Source organism: Taudactylus pleione, unplaced genomic scaffold (genome assembly GCF_031769625.1).
Source record: "Taudactylus pleione unplaced genomic scaffold, aTauple2 ptg001381l, whole genome shotgun sequence".
Classification (NCBI taxonomy): Eukaryota; Metazoa; Chordata; class Amphibia; order Anura; family Myobatrachidae; genus Taudactylus; species Taudactylus pleione.
Window position 1 is genome coordinate 432,109 of NW_028285781.1, and position 20,624 is coordinate 452,732.

At 44.6% G+C, this 20,624-nt stretch overlaps 1 protein-coding gene across 3 annotated transcripts in view; it reads left to right on the top strand.

Annotated features, from left to right (window-relative positions):
• Positions 1-20,624, top strand: part of LOC148442951 (protein transport protein Sec23A) — a 141,211-nt gene that overhangs the window by 19,126 nt on the left and 101,461 nt on the right. For all 3 annotated transcript variants that reach the window (XM_088463468.1, XM_088463469.1, XM_088463470.1), the window contains exons 3-4: positions 5,739-5,796; positions 7,484-7,570. In XM_088463468.1, coding sequence (XP_088319594.1) covers positions 5,739-5,796; positions 7,484-7,570 — 145 coding nt within the window. The remainder of the gene's footprint in view (positions 1-5,738; positions 5,797-7,483; positions 7,571-20,624) is intronic.

Consider the following 20,624-nt stretch of genomic DNA (forward strand, 5'->3'; position numbering starts at 1 on the left):
GTAAAAAAAGTAGCAAAAATTGACAAAAAAAATTACATAAGGTCCCTCCCCAAAAGCCAAACCAGCTCCAGGCTTGCCAGCCAATGGTGGTTTCTAAAAATACGGGGAACAAAATGTGTAGGGTTCCACCGTATTTTAGAAACCAACACCAGGCTGCAGGGACTAATGCTGGTTTTAAATATAGGGGGCAAAAAAGACGTGGGGTGCCCCTTGTATTTAATACCAGACCCAACCGACCGGGGTGTAATGCCACAGTCCCGGAGACCCAATCACCAGGGGTCTAGGCCAAAGCATTACACCCCAAGTCGGTCAGCGCAAGCCGTTGATCTCGGGGGAGTCGGGGACCCCCCAAAAAAGGCCCCCCCCTCTCCCGAGCACCACAGGCTTACGCTGAAGCCTGGGACTCATCCCCATACCCCTGGAGCGGTGGGTATGGGGGTAATAGGGGGGCCAAATAATGTCACACTATTGTACTTTACAGTGGAACTACAAGTGCCAGCATGTCTGCCATTTTGCACTTGTGGAACTACAAGTGCCAGCAGACATGCGGCACCTGTAATTTCACTGTAAAATAAATAGTTGGCTTTTGTAGGGGGGCTTATGTCATTTTTTTTTTTTATTTTTTACTACTTTTTTTTACAGGTTCAACAAAAACGGGAATTTTAAGGAAATATTCTAGGGACCCCCTTAAAGATGTGTAGACATGGGGGATCACTATGGGTACCCCCATTTTTAACTACTGAAGGAACTCGGGGTTTCTAACAGCTGCGGCAGGAAAAAACACCTGCCAAAGCTATGTAAAAACCAGACTTTCTTTTGCAGGCAAAAATAGGGGTACCCATAGTGATCCCCCATGTCTGGACATCTTTAGGGGGGTCCCAGGCATATTTCCCGAAAATTTCCGATTTTATTCGTTATTGTGGTCAAGGGTCATTTTTAAAAAAACAGGGATAATTTTTCAATTCACTACAGCAAGTGAAAAAAAGTGCAGAATTGGGGTTTGGGGGTGCAGGCTTATAAAAAATAGCCTGTACTCTTGGGAATGTCCCCTTAAAGGAAATGTTAAAAAAAATTGGTTTAAAAAAAAAATCGGGACACCCTAAAAAAAAAAAATTGTTGTGAAAATATAAAAAAAGGAAAAAAAAATGCCAAACTAATGAAATTAATTCTGGTGGGGTCCCTAAGTATGTGGCAGGTGTTTTTTTCATTGCGCAAAGCGGCAGGTGCATTTTTGCAGAATTTTTAAAACATAACTTAAAAATATGCTAGCACCTATTTTCATATACCCCAAATTTGATGGGACCACTTTTAAAAACGAAAAAAAAAAAGCTAAATGCTCTTCTGCATCACTTCTTCAAAGTCGGGAAAAAAACACCTGCCGCAGCTATTTAAAAAACAGACTTTCTTCTGCAGGCAAAATCGGGGGTACCCTTAGTGAACCCCGAGGTCTGGACATCTTTAGGGGGGTCCTACAATTTTGTCCAAAAAATTCCCATTTGTTTTCGCCGATCCAAGTATCGCCGGGTCCCGTTTTCGGCGATTTCATATTGAATACGGGATAAGGGGGAGCGCACGCGATACTTTTTCGCCGGCAAAAGCTCCGATGTGCGGCGAAATCTTCGACTGCGAGGTTAACGTTTCATATTGAATACCCCTCTATGCCTATATAGTTCATTAGGAGAACAAGTCCCCAACTTAGATTGATGACAGGTGTCTAAATAGTGGATATATTTCCCTGCGTTCTCAATTCTGTAGTATTACAAAGTGAAATGAATATGGTGTAGTTCTCATATGCAATATATTTCTTGTATCCAAGCAAGGTAAAATTTTGAGATCAGCATAGAATCTTGTAGCCCTTAAAATGACAGGACTAAAGATCTGTGATCCCACATAATAAGCATTCTAACGATCGGGATGCTGGCTGTCAGAATACTGACAGCGGTATCCTGAAAGTCAGAATCCCGACCAAGTTTTGTATTCTAACCTTAAACCACCCATCCTGCAGCCTAACCGTAAGCCTCCCGTTCTGCAGCCTAACCCTCCCCCTAATATTTACCTCTGCAATCTTATCGGGATTCTGACAGTCGGGATGCTGCTGTCATTATTGTGACCACCGGTATCCTGACTGTTGCGATGCTGACTACATCCTGTAATGCTGTATACGTTACAACTGACAATTAGCTCACTCTGGAATTACAAGTACAGTACATGACAATATTTGTGAAGATTAAAACCTCAGTATAATTTCCCCCCCGGTGGCCATCTATATTTAGGGGCTAGTATTTCCAGTATTCGTCAGGAGCAGTGCTGCCCAATGCACAGCAAGGTTTTGAGAGATTCATACTATCCAGGGAATAAGCTGCACAGTGATCTATTCCAGATGATCACTGACTGACTGATTCTTTATCAAAGCTTCCTATTCGGGACAGCAAGAAAATGTACCCACCGTTTGCACTTGCAACATGTTTCATCCATCCTAAGTGGGAAATTTGTTCTCCCAACGAACTACACAGTGGTTTATTTTTGTGTTTCTAGAAAATTCTACTATTTTTATATCTTTTTTTTATGTTTTCATTTATTTTATTATTATTACAGCAATATTTTACTTGTAGCAAACCTGTCTATTTGAGATTGATTGTTAACAGTACATTTACTATCGAGTTGCTTTTAATTTGTTGTCTTTTGGATTCTTTTCTGTAAATGCTTTTCTGCACTCTTATGTATTTTGCTTGTTAGCTTGAGTTTTTTTCTTTTGCCTTGAAAGTCTAAATTTGTAATACACAATCTATTGAGATTATGTGTGGGTGATCCTCAGCCCCTTATTTTGTGCATATCAAGCACTTGTATTCCTGCATAATCTTTGGTTTTCATATCTGCTTTAGCCTAGGCTGAGAGTGTTAGCAAGATAGTAACCTTGTGTATACATTTCCTTGGATTTACTGGCAAAATGCACGATTACTAATGCATACCTCCGACGCGTTTTACTTTTACATCTACCATGCACATTTCATGTGTTGGTGTTTTTTCCAATACAATCTATTGTACTGGTTGTTCACGTTAATGTATGAGAAATAGATTGTCCCATATTCTAAAATTTGAAACCCTGCATAAAATATTTAGAGTAATTGTGCTAACAAACCCATGCGCAACTGTTCATGTTAAAGCAGTTTTCATGTCCTAATTAGCCATGTAAAGTGTATTAACAGTGGGTAGGTGTAATTTAGTCCTAATAGTTTTTTTCAAGTGTTGTTTGGGTGTTTGTCATATTTGACTAGTATTTTAGACCTGTCATTGGCCGGGTCGCTAGCTACTGTTTGTAGATTTAATTCTGTTCTCTTCTCCTACTCTCTCTCTCCATGTTACTTCCGTCAACCCTCTGTACTCCATTCCTCCCATCATCCAATGTTTTCCCCCTTTAATCTAACCCTGATAATTTGTGGGACCTCTAGCTTGCCGAAGGTGCTGTTTGTGGGTCATCTAATGGAGGGTTGGGGATAGTGCCGATTCGCCAGAGCGATTTTAATTGATTTTGATCCATTTTAAATCCATGAAAATCAATCATCATCAGTGTTGTGTTTCTGGGGCTAAATCACACATGTACTAATACTTAAACATCAAAAACTGTCTGATAGTAAACTTGTGATCTAGCCCCAGAAACACAACACAGATGTTGATTGGTTTTTGTAAATTTTCATTGATTTTATAGTAAATATACCACTAGGAGTACTAAGTACTAACATTCTTTAAACATGGCAAAGTGGCATACCTAAAGCACTTTATCTGTGTTCTGATAGACAACAACTGTGCGAATGGTTCTCTTAGCACTTTTGTGCACTTTTAAGACCGTGCATTGGACATTTATATTTTTACTCCATGCTGCGGCAATTCAAAGATATTGGTATGGATAAGTCCACTACAGAAAACTAACAATATGTGGAAAAAAGACTTTTCTTTTTTTTTCTATGTTTACATAGAACTTTGGCAACTCTGTAAGTCCATAAGATATCTATTATTTTTGCTTTGTCCAAGTTGTAGACTTACCAAGAGACATGAGAGGAGACAGACGGAATGGTCAGAGAGGTAGGAGGATAGTATACCACAGACCAAGGGAGTGAAGAATTGTCAGGAGGAGAGGGTGGTCCACAGTGTCAAAAGCAGCAGAGAGGTCGAGAAGAATGAATAGAGAGTAGTGACCCTTGGATTTGGCAGAAGGAGGTCATTACTAATTTTTGTGAGGAATTTTCAGTGGAGTGGAGAGGATGGAAGCCAGACTGAAATTGGTCAGGAAGGGAGTGGGGGGAAAGAAAGGCGGTATGGTGGTTGTAAACAATACGCTCCTGGAGTTTGTAGGCAAAAGGGAGGAGAGAGATGGGGCGGTAGTTGGAGAGAGTGTTAGGATCAAGGGTAGGGTTTTTAAGAATGGGGGAGATAAATGCAGAAGAGACATTGCCTGATGTGAGGGAGAGATTGAAGAGGTAGGCAAGATGGGAACAGGAGAGATGTAGCGGAGGAGACGGGAAGGGGGGAGGACCGGATCAGGCCATGACTTCCTCTCCAAATACAGGGGAGAAAGATGTCAGAGTTGGTAAGATGGTTGGGGAGGAGTGCTCTGGGAAAGGAGGAGGTGGGATGCTGAGGGTCTGGTGGGATGTGATGTCCTGGTGTATGAAATGGCTAGTAACATGAAATGGCTAGTAATAGTGCTCACAATTATGTAGTCACAGGTAGAACTAAACATATTTATTACCTGAAGTGACAGAAAACTGATGACAACGCTTGCATTGTGGTAGATAATGAGGTTACATGTAATCTCCTCTCAGGATAGGGAATTCATTTTAAATTAGGTATCACGGACATTTAAAAGTACAGTAGTTACAGGAGAACTTCACCCTAGATGCAGTTTACCCCTGTACATCCCCATCATATTGCTACAACCACGTAGGTCCTATTCCCGGGATCCAAGTGGTTCAGCATATAGGTACTAATGGCAGCTGTGGAACAATAGGTAGTATTAGGCAATGTTGTTATAATTGCTTATGATAAAATATTCTATAACTCGGTGGTTTCCAAACTTTTTTGACTCAGCGTATCAGCATTTTTTTCACGGCAACCCTAGGCCGAAAGTTCCTTATTGAGAAATTCAGAAAAAATAAAAAATTTAATAAATTGTCATCCTTAGGTTCAGTTATGTGGGGGTGGACAGAGCTGCTCTTCTGCCTGTCTACATGTTTTATGATTGGCAGCCAAAAGCACTGGTTTTGCCTATCACATTGATCATAAATAATTTGATTTGGTCTAGGACATCCACTCGCGGCACCCCATATAACTTTATACAATGCCTCAAAATGCTGGTTCTTGGTCTTGCTAGTCCTTTGAATCAACACAGCACCTGACAGTCAACATTCAGTAGTGTTCCCGCTAGGCTGTTTCAGTGGGGCACCACGCCTTGCCCAATTTGAAGTTTCTGAAATGCACCCTGCACTTTTGTCGGTGCCCCACTGAAAGAGCTGTCCCCACCCACGAGTCGTAGTGTCCACGAAAGTTTAAAACGCGTGAGTTTACTGCTAAACTTTTTCTAAACTCTCACCCTATTATATTTGACCCTATTAGTATACACATTAATTTATACAAATTTTCTATATTAAACAATGCCTTTTCCAATGAATATGTATTTTAGGTTTTCTAGCTTTATAATTACATTTCTTTTTGTGCTTATGTGATTTCTGCTTGTTTTCCAGTCAAGTGGATTATCGTGCAAAACTCTGGGCTTGCAACTTCTGTTACCAGCGAAATCAGGTGAGAGAAATGCTGGTAATGACACAGTAACGATGGTAATAGCTCAATTGGTTTAATGACATGTTCAAGTGGCATTTCTACTCCACCCGCATTGTACTATCGTTATGCTATTATACACAGGTTATAAAGGCCTTGACCTGTCAGTGAATGAGAATACATTGTGATATGAGAAATGGAATATATAAAGTGAGAATGAAAAGAAATAGCAGGTTATTTCAACTGAGCCATATATAAGGTTTTCTCAGAATTTGCATCAGAATAAAGCTTGTCAGCTTTCTAATTATCTTTCTTTAATGGCTGATAATCAGTTCTGTCTTATGCTGGCCATACACTAGTACGACCAGCATAAGATGAGATTCTTCTTACGATTTCCCCGGCAGCTCCCAGTAGGTCCCGGCCACACGATTGAGACACAATGTGCATACGATCTCACGATACGATCGATCTGCAGTTTAGGAGGGAAGGTCATTGAAAGAACACACACTTCTTCAAAATGTCACTGAAATGATGCCGGTCGGACGCACAATGCATCACATGCACAAATACACGGCACGATCTGCATATGATTATGATAGATAATATGGGCTGCACATCTGATCATATCATACATTTTAAGAGCGGAGGGAGCGCGCATCGGATCGTATCCTACCTAAATACTACAGGACTTCCACACGATTTATTGTATGATGCGTCTAAAATCGTGCAATCATACTAGTGTATGACCAGCATTACTTTTCCAAATTGTATGTCCTCAGATTATTTATTTATTACCAGTTTTTTATATAGCGCACACATATTCCGCAGCGCTTTACAGAGAATATTTTACCATTCACATCAGTCTTACAATCTATATTCCCTATCACATGCACACACACATACACACTAGGGTTAATTTGCTGGGAGCCAATTTAACCTACCAGTATAGGTTTGGAGTGTGGGAGGAAAATGGAGCACCTGGAGGAAACCCACACAAGCACAGGGAGAATATACAAACTCCACACAGTTAGGGCCGTAGTAGGTAGATGAATCCCATTCTCAGGAAGCAAGTTGTTATTCCCAGGTCAGATAACTGACATACTTCCAGGATGTAGGGAGGGGCTCTAGACTGCACACCCTAATAGTAATGAAAGGTGCCATCAGGCTGAGATTTTAAAGTAATATACACAGAAAACAGAGTTGCAGATGCACTATGCAATCATTACTGTTCACATTTAAATGTATTTTGTAAGAGTGTTAGGGACCTGCTCAAAGAGGTGACCTTGACGATGGTGGGCAGGCCCGTATCATTGTGGCCACTGATATACTAACTACTTCTGAAATTATATTTAATTACAAAATACATTTAAATGTGAACAGTAATGATCGCATAGTGCATCTGCAACTCCGTTTTCTGTGTATAGTACTTCCAGGATGATTGGGAGATGCTCATGCATTGTACCTTCTGATTATTTTTACAAGTGCTAGATTCTCACTCTTATTTCAACTTACACTCTATAATGAGACTGCAAATATTGTTAGAAATAATATAATTGCATAAAGAGACCACTTTCTACAATTCACAGTGGTTAGTAATTTTATATTTATAATTTTAGTTGAATTTTTTAACATTTTGTTCTAATACTTTTCACTTTCTTAGATATTTTATGGGTTGGCCACACCAACATGCTATAAATATTTTCTCTTTCAGTTTCCTCCCACATATGCCGGCATCTCAGAAATGAACCAGCCTGCAGAACTCCTGCCACAGTTTTCCAGCATTGAATACGTGGTCCAGGTAACATAGATCCTTCCTCACATTGTTTAGTGATGTAGCCTGCTACATCAGTATTTCAACATTTGTCACTGTTCGTCTAACTTAATCTCCCCCAACAGCCATTGAGCACCTCATTAGACTGTCTGCACCTTCTTCCTTCAGCTTAGTATATTTCCCATTACCTGAACAATGTCTTGTCTCTGTGTCTTGTCCACTGGGGCTCGTTTAAAGCCTTTCCCGTCTTTCTGTTACTACCCTGTCATTTGTATTCATTATTTCTAAATTCATTACTCCACTTTGGCTGAAGAATAAGTAAGTGCCAAATGAGAATTTCTAGCTTCAATGATTCCTCCTCTACAAAAGTATCCCCTCTCTCTTGCCAACTAAACCTACTTTATGTACCAACTTGCTTCTCTACGTACCACAACCATCCACCCTCACCTTTTCTCTGTTCCATCAATGCACTTTACTTTGCCTACTTTACATAAACACTATCCATCAATAAATCTCCACTCCTCAGATCCAGCACTTAAGGTTCAGTGGGATAATGTGCCTACACTGAACGATATGTTGCTCAGTGCAGGCACCCTCCCTCATCCCCGAACATGCCCAACACTGTCGTTATCGGCAGATTGACCAGCATGTTCAGGCGATGATTGTTGTCGAAAACAACCAGCGGGAGCAGGCGTTGCTGGTCGTTTTTGACATTATACTGCACGATTATAAGCGATTATTGAATGATTACGATGTTGTAATCGTTCAATCGCACCTTTACATCCACCTTCTCCTTCACTCCCTTATCCACTTTCTCCCATTACAGAATAATGGTTCATACATGTGTGTATAAGCTGATATCGGCAGCAGCGGACCCGGTGTGGGTGCCGACATTGGTAAGTGTATACACACTTGCCGTTGTCGGCCACAACGCCGGGGTGGGGGGCTGAGCGGGGCCATGCTGCATCTTTAACAATATCCCCAGATTGAGGTGTATGTTCAGTCGACGGGGGATATTGTTATCGTCCCGTGGGAGCGCATATCGTCGATTGTTCAGGGCATGCACACTGGACGATATGAACGATATATTGTTGAACGATATCGTTATTGTTCACTTTTATCGTCTATTGTGTACGACCCTTAAGAGGTAATAGCCTTAGGGGAAAGCGCGGCTAGTTGTTACAGAGGCAAGTTGTTACAATGACTCTAAAACCACGACCACGTCGCGCCGTGGTTCGTGCGACTGGGAACAAGTTTGTCAGTGTTCAACGAAACAGCTCTGAGGCAGACGTGTTTTATGCAATAGGTACCAAAACAAACTTGTTTTTCTTGTTGCAAAGTAATAATTTTCACTTAGATTTGAAGTTATATCTTGGCTGGACTGTTAAAGGTAAGGGTTTATCCTTCATTTTGTTAGAATCACAGACCATTGGTGTATTTATTATCATTGTTATAATCGTGAATTGAAGCATGGAAATTTAACTATGGCCATCTTGATTTTCTGAAGTCACTTGGGGCTAGTTGTTACACAACATCAGAGGCAAGTTGTTACTCACATTAAAGACCAGCTAGAAGTAGAGGCAAATATAAGAAATTAAAAAGAGGAAAACTACAGAAAGTTGAGAAATCTTTACTCTGGAATGAGGCAAAAATAAAAAGACTAAGAAGATGACACCAAAATCTAAAAAAAATAAAGTAGCCAAACATCATGGAGTACTGAAGACGAGTGTTTCTGTATAATGTGTGCTAAGAGTCTGTCGAAACCTGGCCAGGAGTGTGTCCAGTGTGTTGCATGTGAAGGTTGGGCTCATTTTGCTTGCATAAGAGGTGATGCAGTAGCATTTACTTGCACTAATTGCGAATCAGAAACTAGCAGTGAAGACAATGAGTGATGTCTGTCATTGTCATCAGACCAAATATATGGCAAATGTGATTTTGTGATAAACATACAAAGTTTTCTAATGAACGCCTTTTATGTTAAGATTTTGTATAGATTATTTCTCCTTCATCCACTGGAGGCTTCAAGACAGTGGGGGTATAGACGGTGCTAAGTGGGAGCTGGCACTTTAAATTTTAAGAAGTGTGACTAGCTCCTAGCTTTATACCCCTCTGCAAGCCCAATCTTAGTTTGTGCCCGAGAGGAGCTGGTTGTTTTCACACTCCTCCTCAGGGTTTTTAAATAGTTAGAGCGCTACTGCGCTCAAGTAAAGAAAATTCATATGAGGACAAACAGGCAGCAGCTGCACTGCCTGGCTGCAACGATGGAGCTGCCGGGGGGACCCGCTTGCAACTGCACGCAGTTCTCCTGGGGTCCCTGACTACTGAGACCACCGTCTCCATAAAAGGGGGGTTCCACATGCCACTGCTTGCAGCGCGCATACCGGCCCCCATCAGTCATGTCGCCGTCTGCAGCACAGCAGCTCCGTGAGTATTCCCTAGCTCCCCGACTAGCGGGGTAGCCCAGTTAAGATCTATAAGGGCGATGCATTCAGCAGCAGGCTGCTCCGACTAAAGGGGCAGCCAAGCGGCAGACATTACAATATGTCTAGCTATGGTTCAACATGTTGAGCACACAGCTCTATACAGAAAGCGCGTTTATAGTTAAAATTAAGCGCCATAACGAGGGGGCGGAGTCCTGCTCCTTCCTCCCAGCGGACCCAGCTTTCTATCGAAGTCTGCTGGCGGCCATTACAGAAGTTTGTTACTATTTTAGTATCAGTGGTTACTTCCTTCTATGCCTAGCGTTTTCTGGCACTGCTAGGAGCGCTATTAGGGCAAGTGTGGCTCTCTACTGCCTCTCTTTATCCCAGTTTCTTCTTTTGACCTTTTTCGCTACACTTTACTGTTCTTTGTGTGGGGTCTGTATGTATCATGAGGCTCTAAAAGGTGTCTCAAAGGTTATTTCATGCAATCATGCAGAAAAAGTTTGCACAAGGAACAGTCATCTAATCCCTATTGTGTGACATGGACGGTGTGGTGGTTGGCATTGCTGCCTCGCAGCGCTGGGGTCGTGGGTTCAGTTCCAACTGCAGCCCTGGGTGTGTGGAGTTTGTGTGTTCTCCCTGTAAAGATTGCAATCCTGAACAACAAGCTTCAGGGATGTCAGATTACATCCATTGTGTCCCAGACTCTGCTGAGCTGGAGGCTTCTCGCAAAGATAGAGGGGCTTCCAGGCAGCGGCTCTAACAGCATAAGGGAGGTCCTTAGCTACATCCACCATGGCTCTTTCCCGTACCACTAAGCAGTGTCAGATGGGATAGAGCCTTTATTTTCTGCAATCCGTCAGGTATTGCAGATGAAAGGAGGACACGAGTCCTGCTCGACAGTCTTTCTAAAGAAACAAAGACAAGCTATTGCATTTCCAGTTTCAGAAGAGCTGGATTCTTTCCTGATGTCAGCTTGGGAACAACTTGATTAAATATTTTCAGATGTCCCGGCGGTTATTATCTTTTTATTCTTTCCTACAGATAGCAGAAGAGGCCACGTCTTTGAAAGACACATCAGACAGGAGATTGAAAAATACTCTCAAGTCCATTTATACAGCTGCAGGTGTGATACTGTGTCCTGCTATTGTAATCTGCTAGACCACCAAAGCAATTGAGCTTTGGGCAAGGCTTTTCGATGACTTGATGAGAGATAAGCTGCCAGTGGAGGAGCTTATACAGTTAGCTAAGCATATAGGTGAAGCTGTGTCTTACTTTGAAGAAGCGTCCAAAGACGTTTACTATATCGCCTCCAGGAGGCAATTTTCGCTCCTAGAGCGCTGTGGCTTAAGCAATGGCAGGCAGATTCAGAATCAAAGAAAGCTGTGGAAGCACTTCCATTCACGGAAAGTGTATTACTTGCAGTGCACCTAGATAAATGGATTTCTCAAGATACTGGGGGTTAATCCACTTATCTTCCGTCTACGGCTCCTCCCCCTAGATGATCTTACTAGGGACCCTTGTTTCTGTCCTCTCGTGCTCTGGGGCGTTCAGATGGTGGCTTCAGAGGCAGACCATCGACTTCCAGTGGTTCCAGAGGACGTGGCGGAGCCGCAATAACATCTGTTCAACATGAGGTTACTTCCACTACCAAGCTTAGTGCATGACTGCTTCCATCTCACCTGGGAGTCTCCAGAGTGGGAGCGCATCTTTGGGAAGTATGACCTCCACCTCTGTTTTTTACCACAGGTTTACCAGTTTCCAACGACAGGAGTGTCTTATTTCAAGAAGCAATAGACAAGCTTCTATCCACGAGAGTGGTGGTCCACATTCCCAAAAATCAGATCGGAAAGGGTTTTTCACTCTAGTCTCTTCGTGGTTCCAAAGTCAGTCGGCTTGGTCAGATCTAGTCTGAACTTGAAGGATCTCAATCCCTACCTAAGGATTTCCAAGTTAGAGATGAAGTCCCTTCAGTCGGTGATGGTGGACCTAAAAGAAGGCGTATTCATGGTATCTCTAAATATCAGGGACGCCTACTTAAGCATCCCTATCTGGCCGTCTCACAGGCGTTTCTAAGAATCGCAGTTCGGAACTCACATTTCCAGGTTCAGGGCTTACCCTTCAGGCTTATTATCAGCCCCCAGGGTATTCACAAAGGTCATCGCTGTGATAATGAGTTTCCTTCGGAAACAAGGGATCACTATTATCCCTTACCTGGACGATCTCCTGCTGAAGGCCCATTCCAGGGACAAATTACTACAGAACATCAGTGTCTCACAGCCTTCTCATTCGTCATGGGTGGATCATGAACTTTCCCAGGTCTCATCTGCACTTGACGCAGAGGCTACAGTTTCTGAAAATGCTCATGGACATATTAGGTCAGCGGGTGTTCCTCCCTTAGAAAAAAGGCAACTTCCATTCAGGAGATGGTGAGGACGGTCCTTCGACATCGTCAGGTACCGGTACACGTTTGCATTCGACTCCTGGGGTAGATGGTTGCGGCATTCGAGGCCATTCCTTACGGACATTTTCACTCCAGAAAGTTTTCACCTCCCCACACAATGGACAGAGTCCCATCTTTTCCTTCAACAACATGTAAGGTTAATTTCCAGAACTCGCATATCCCTTCTCTGGTGGTTGAACTTGGTACACCTAATGGAGGGAAAAAGATTTGGATTGTGGGATTGGACTCTTCTCACCTCTGGCGCGATTGCGAGAGGCTGGGGGGCTGTGATTCAGGAACATCACTTCCAAGGCCGCTGGACATCACAGGAAGTGAGTCTGCCGATAACCATATTGGAATTAAGGACAGTGTTCTACACTATTCAGTCAGCAGTTCACCTGTCGCGGGGCTGAGTTGTCAGGGTCCAGTCGGACAGTGCCACGACAGTGGCATGCATAAACAGAAAGGCGGCACCAGAAGTTGGGCTGCTATGAAAGAAGTAAGCGGGATTCTAATTTGGGCAGAAAAGTTTGCAATGACATGTTCTGCAATCTACATTCCAGGCGTCGATAATTGGGAGGCAGAATACCTCAGCCGGCAGGATGTGCATACAGGAGAATGTTCACTACATCCTCCGTTTTTTCACAGCTTGTCTAACGGTGGGGTCTTCTGCAGGTCTACCTCATGGCATCCAGACTGAAACCATCAACTGCCTCTCTACTGCTCTCAGTTGAGAGATCCAGAGGTAGTGGCAGTGCACGCACTGTCAACGCCGTGGTAGTTGCAATTTTCTCCATCTGTTCACTCTGTTTCCTCTTCTTACTTGGATTCTACAAAGCATCAAGAGGGAGCAGTCCATGGTTTTATTGGTGGACTCCAAATTGGTCTCGTAGAGCTTGGTATTCCAACCTTCAACATCTGCTGATTGTTGATCCGTTGCTCCTTCCTCTGAGAGAAGATCTCTTATTACAGTGTCCTTTAGTCTATCCAGACTTAAGGCGCCTACGTTGTAGGCGTAGCTGTTGAAAGGACCATCTTAAAAGGTAAAGGGATCCCATCCAGGGTAATCCCTACTATGCTTTGAGCCTGGCAGAAAGTTACTTCAAAACATTACCACCATATTTGAAAGGCTTATGTTTCATGGTGTGATTGGAGAGGGTCTCCTCCTACAGAATTCAACATGGCTTGCTTTCTGTTTTTTTGTTTTTTTTCTGTAAACAGGTTTCTCAGCCGGCCTGCATTTGGGTCCTCTGAAAGTTCAAATTTCATCTCTGATGGTTTTCTGCCAGAAGAAGCTGGCCTGAGGTGCACATTTATCTGCAAGGTGTGATAGGGATACAACCACCCTTTGTTCCTCTTAGGTCTCCATGGCACTTGGATCTTGTCCTTTCTTTCTTACAATTATCTGACAAAGGCCTCTTAGGAGGCTGAAACGCGTTGGACATTTGTAACAATACACGCCACACTCCATCTCCAGAAGTCTCCTCAGTTCCCCTTCTGAGTTGAGCCACTGCCCAGCACGCTGAGCCCGGAGATCGCGGGACCCAGAAGTCTCGCATCCAGGCAGGGTGGAGCGTTCTTCCCAGCAGCGCACGGACGGTGCGCTGCATCAAAGAGGGACACAGGACTTCAGGAACACAGTCGTCGATCCGTCAACCGGAGTCCCCCAGGAGGTGGACACAAAGGACGCTTGATGGTGAGTTTAGTGCACCTGGGGGATATGGACGCCGCCCCACCAGACATGACCCACACACCTCGCCTATCACCACAAAACATTGACTAAGCCTTATAAACTTCACCCAGTTCATTTGTTTTCAATTAATTTTTTCATCCCCCAATCTTCTTTTTTCATTCCACTCAAACTCGGAACTTTATTTTAGCCACTCGCAGCCCAAATCACCTTGAGGTTCCGTATGTGCGCATGATACTGGAGCATTGTGACTCCATTACAAAGAATATAATAAAGAACACAATATTCTTCTTAACACCCATCTTCGGTCATTATTGCCAATACAAACTCAGCATTACCATATCTAACCATGCACTCAACAAAAGTGTATCCTATTTTTGTGTTCTTATATGTGTACATACTATATAATTTGCCATTACAATCATCTCTGTTCGAACCTTTGGAGTCTGTGGAGTTAAAATACCTTTTGTGGAAGGTAACACTTCTTCTCACACTGGCCTAAGCCAGGAGGGTGTCAGAACTGAGAGCTCTATCCTGTCGTCCTCCGTACTTGGTATTTCATGAGGACTGAGCGGAACTCCGTATGAAATGGATTTTCTTCCAAAGGTGGTTTCGGTTTTCTACATCAACCAACCTATTGTGGTACCGGTTCTTCCACAGGATTCACTTTCCTCAAGATCTTTGGATGTTATTGGGGCTCTTCGTATCTATGTGGAGAGGACGGCAGCCATACATAGAACAGACATTCTATTTGTTTTGTATGATGCTGTTTTATTCTGTTTGTTTTGTATGATGCTGTTTGTCCTGACTAGCCAGCCTCCAAACATTTGCTGGCCCGCTGGATTTGTCTGACTTTCAGACAGGCATATATGTCATCATCTAGGGAGCCTCCGTCTTTTATTACAGCGCATTCCTCTCGCCCAGTGGGTTCCTCGTGGGCAGCTGCAGCGGGGTTTTCCTTGGAGTTACTCTGCCGGGCGGCTACTTGGTCTGGCCGGCATACTTTTATTCTTTTTCATAGATTTGACATGTTTGCGGCCTCTGCAGCGCAGTATGGCCGGTCTGTTTTGCAGGGTTCTCAGCGCTTTCCCGCCTGTAATGGGAGCTCTGGGACGTGCCCACTGTCTTGAAGCCTCCAGTGTCCCCTTGTGGATGAAGGAGAAAACAGGATTTTGGTACTTACCGATAAATCCCTTTCTCCGATTCCATAGGGGACACTGGAGGCTCACCCTGCGCTGTTCCTTCCTGCCGGGGTTGTGGTCATGTTATGTTATGTTATGACTGTTAAAGAGAACTGTTTGATTTCTCTGGTTTTACTGTTATTTCAATCTTTTTATATGTTCTGTGTACTTGCTACGCCTCCTCCTCTTCCGTTTGTTTTTTCTCAGCTCCCCTAGGGCAAAGTTTTCTAAGACTGGGCTTGTAGGGGTGTATAGAGGGGGAGGAGCTAGTCCCGCGTCTTAAAATTTAAAGTGCCAGCTCCCACTTAGCACTGTCTATACCCCCACTGTCTTGAAGCCTCGAGTGTCCCCTATGGAATCGGAGAAAGGGATTTATCGGTAAGTACCAAAATCCTGTTTTTATCAGTAACAATTTGCCCCAACTCTGTCGGAGGCAGATTGTAACGATTATATTTGTTCCGAAAAACATGTTTTTCATTGTTAATAATAATTATTGGATGTAACTTACACCCAATATACAGTCAGGTCCATAAATATTGGAACATTGACAGAATTTTCATATTTTGGCCTCTATTCACCACCACAATGGATTTGAAATGAAACAAACAAGATGTGATTTAACTGCAGACTTTCAGATTTAATTTGAGGGTAATTACATCCAAATCAGGTGAACGGTGTAGGAATTACAACGGTTTCTATATGTGCCTCCCACTTTTTAAGGGGCCAAAAGTAATGGGACAAACTAAACAATCCTAAATCTAACATTCACTTTTTATTACTTTGTTGCAAATCCTTTGCAGGCAATTACAGCCTGAAGTCTGGAACGCATAGACATCACCAGACGCTGGGTTTCATCCCTGGTGATGCTCTGCCAGGCCTCTACTGCAAATGTCTTCAGTTCCTGCTTGTTCTTGGGGCATTTTCCCTTCAGTTTTGTCTTCATCAAGTGAAATGCATGCTCAAACGGATTCAGGTCAGGGGATTGACTTGGCCATTGCATAACATTCCACTTTTTAGCCTTAACAAACTCTTTGGTTGCTTTTGCAGTATGCTTCGGGTGATTGTCCATCTGCACTGTGAAGTACCGTCCAATGAGTTCTGAAGCATTTGACTGAATATAAGCATATAATATTGCCCGAAACACTTCAGAATTCATTCTGCTGCTTTTGTCAGCAGTCACATCATCAATAAATACAAGGGAACCAGTTCCATTGGCAGCCAGAAATACCCATGCCATGACACTACCACCACCATGCTTCACTGATGAGGTGGTATGTTTTGGATCATGAGCAGTTCCTTTCCTTCTCTGTACTCTTCTCTTCCCATCACTCTGGTACAAGTTGATCTTTGTCTAATCTGTCCATAGGATGTTGTTCCAGAACTGTAATGGCTGTTTTAGATGTTGTTTGGCAAACTCTAATCTGGTCTTCCTGTTTTTGTGGCTCACCAATGGTTTGCATCTTGTGGTAAACCCTCTATATTCACTCTTGTGAAGTCTTCTCTTGATTGTTGACTTTGACACATATACATCTACCTCCTGGAGAGTGTTCTTGATTTGGCCAACTGTTGTGAAGGGATTTTTCTTCACCAGGGAAATTATTCCTCTGTCATCCACCACAGTTGCTTTCCGTGGTCTTCCGGGTCTTTTGGTGTTGCTGAGCTCTCCGGTGTGTTCTTTCTTTTTAAGAATGTTCCAAACAGTTGATTTGGCCACACCTAATGTTTTTGCTATCTCTCTGATGGGTTTGTTTTGATTTTTCAGCCTAATGATGGCTTGCTTCACTGATAGTGACAGCTCTTTGGATCTCATATTGAGAGTCAACATCAACTGATTCCAAATGCAAATGTCACACCTAGAATCAACTCCAGACCTTTTACCTGCTTAATTGATAATGAAATAACGAGGGAATAACCCACACCTGTCCATGAAATAGCTTTTGAGTTGATAGTCCCATTACTTTTGGCCCCTTAAAAAGTGGGAGGCACATATTGAAACCGTTGTAATTCCTACACCATTCACCCGATTTGGATGTAATTACCCTCAAATTAAATCTGAAAGTCTGCAGTTAAAGCACATCTTGTTTTATTAATTTTAAAGCCATTGTGGTGGTGAATAGAGGCCAAAATCTGAAAATTCTGTCAATGTCCCAATATTTATGGACCTGACTGTAAATAGAAGGAAGAATACTGTTTTGTTTGTACATTTTTTTTTGTTTGGTTGTGATTAAAGATTTTTGAGATATTTGAATTTCTGTATTTTTGTAACAGCCTTCCCCCTACTCTCTCTTCCTTTTCTCCCTCAACCCATCCCTTTGACTCTTTTCCCTCCCAACTTCTTTGTTCCTTCACCCCCACTGCTTGCCTAACTTTTCAACCTTTCCTTCTCCTTGGGCGCGTTCTCTTCCTTATTCAAAAATCTGTTCATCTTTCCTATCCTCAAAAAACCCTATCTCTTCCCCTATCTCTTCCAAAGTGCTTTGGAGACTTGTGTACAAACCCTTAATCCACTTGTTTCACTTCCTCATTGATACCCTACGATGGGATTTACGCCCTCTGCGCTCTGATGGCCTTTCTGTAAGGATCATAATTGCAAAGCTACACTCAGGCCCCTTTGCAATTGCGATCCTTTGCAGATATGGTAATGCACAGGAGGCATCACGCCCCCTGTGCATTATTTAACCGAGCTGCATTGTTCGTTAATCTGCGTACCATCGGCCGGCTGCGGTGACCCATAGGGTCCCACAGTCGTCCGCCGCAGTTTAGAGGAAGGGGCCAAGAGATCCTGGCCTCCTTCCCCCTCCCCCAACGGTGGCGACACCGCCTCACTGACAGTCTGCTGCCAGTTTGCAAGCGGACTCACAGACTGGTCCTGCACATGTGCTGAACGGATCTGGTGCCTGCGACGATTCCCAAACATTCGGAATCTACGTTCAGCAGTGCACTAGTGTGCATTGCTGAATCAGGTCCTGAGACTGCCCTCTTTTTAAAGTGACCAATGATTACTCACAGATAAGTAGAATGGACACTTCTCTATTACTCTACAACATTTGGTTAAAACCAGGGTGCCTTAAACCAGCCAACCCTGCTTTCCTCGCATAATACCGTTCCCCCAGCACACTACCACCTGCCATCCTGTCCCTTAGGCCCTGTATTGTTTCAGCATTACTCTCTCCTAAATTTTAAACTCTCAGCAGCAGGTCCCTCTCTACCCTGGGTCTCATGTCCACACTCTAATCGCCAGACTTAAGTGAAGTCTTATGGGGAAATATTTCTACTTCAGGGTCCATAGGGTATCCACAGGATACCTTGGGGTATAGGTGTGACGTCAGTCGCAGGGCACCAAAGAGTTAAGCTTTCAGCCTCCCAGGATGCACTAGGTCCCCCTCCTATACCCCGCCCCCGGGCCAAGGCACCTCAGTTTAGTTTGGTGCCCGGCCGGAGTCGGGTGCACCTGTTGGAGTGGGGGCTAGAAGAGCCCCTGAAGCTTTTTCTTCATGCAGCTGTGGCTGCACATCTGGATGAACAGCATGGACAGTCAGTCCTGACGTCCATGCTGTCTTCCCTACACCCCGCCGGTACCAGAACGCCGGTACTGATCCGGGGATGCTGGTGGGCGTCTGGGGTCACAGCTAGCGGTGACCCCAGATGTTCCGGACCATGGCCGGATTCAAGGGGGACAGAGGTAAGCAGCGGGGTTCCGCGGTGGGTCCCCGCTGATCACATGGTCCTAAGTCCCCAGGCAGGGGGCTCCCTGGGGACTGGCTGCAGCGTGGAGCCAGGCGACCAACCTGCGCTTCCACTACCCCCTGGGACAGCGGACCGCAGCAGAGCGGTAGCGCTGCGGCGTCCCAGGGGTTAAATGCATGCCAGGGGAGCGCGCCTTCCCTGTCTCACAGCCGGCGCCTCCCCCGCTGCACACAGCCCTCTCTGCACTGTGCTGACTGGTCCTGTGTCAGCGCTCCTCCCCCAGGCCAGCTTCTCTCTGCTCCTCGGCGGCCATCTTCTCTGCAACGCATGGTGAACGCTGCTGGAAGTCTGGAAGGAAGCATCGTGGTCTGGGTCCCCCCGCATACCTCTCCTCCGCTGTGGCTCAGGTCTGTGTATGCAGCGCTGTGTCCTACCAGGCCCTGTGTCTGTGTAGTTGAGTGATCAGCGCTGTTAGTGCAGGAATTGTTATTTCTCTGCATTGTATGTGACTGTGCTAGCGCTGCCTGTAACTTTTCTTCTCTAAACTGTCAGCTTTATTACTGTCCCTGTTCTTTCTGCTAAAGCCCTTGCGGTGCGGTGCTGCAGGGTGGTCTCTCGCCTATTTAATACTTAATTGGTGAGAGAGGTCACATACGTGGTGCCATCATGTCTGAAAGTGATTTTCCCCTCCGGCTACAGTGTACCACGTGCAAAGTACCGTTAGCGGAGGGGGAGGGTAGCGCGGAGGGCCTTTGCCGGCAGTGTTTGTCCATGGCGCGGCCTATTACGGTTACAGCACCGGTACAGGAGCCGCCCTGGGCTTGTTTCGCTCAGGCGTTAACAGCTTTAGTGGGCCAGTTAGCTCCGCAGCCCGCGTTTACTCCGATGGGTTTGTCCCAGCAGTCTGTGGTGTCGTCACCCATGCAGGGGTTCCCACGACAATTGGTGGTACCCCACAGTCTCCCTATTTCCCCGCTCCCGGGTTCTCAGGAGCCAGCGTGGGTTAACTCCCTGACGAGTTCTGTACAGCACTTGTCGGATGTGTTGCAAGGGGAGTCTGTGATGCGGCCTCATAAAAGGCCGGTGGCGTCTCTGTCCGCTCCTTATGAGGATGACGAAGGGACGTCTGATGATGGGGAGATTCTGGATCCTTACGATCAGGAACCTTTCCATACTAAGGACGCTGATGCTAAGTCCAAAGTATATATTCCTGGACTTATTCGGGCGGTCCGCACAGCCTTGGTGATTGAGGACGAAGTTCCCCCAGCGGCTAAATCTAAGTATGCCTTTTTCAAAGATGTGAAGGGCGATGCCACAGTCTTTCCTCTTTCGGGTCAGTTGGTGGACCATTTAGAGGAGGCGTGGAAACAACCTGGCAAAAGATACCAGCCGCAGAGACGCCTGGCGGTGGCTTATCCGTTCGCGGATAATTATTTTGCTAAGTGTGAATCCCCTCCACAGGTGGATTCTCACGTGACCCGTCTTGTCCGTAGTGCCACATTGCCGATGCCATCCATGTCCTCCCTTAAGGATGCTACGGACCGCAAGGTAGAAATCTGCCTGAAGTCCGCTTATTCCCTTGCAGGGGGGGCAGCACGGCCGGCTATGGCCATTTGCTGGGTTGCCAGAGCGATGGAGCGCTGGGCGGATTCATTAG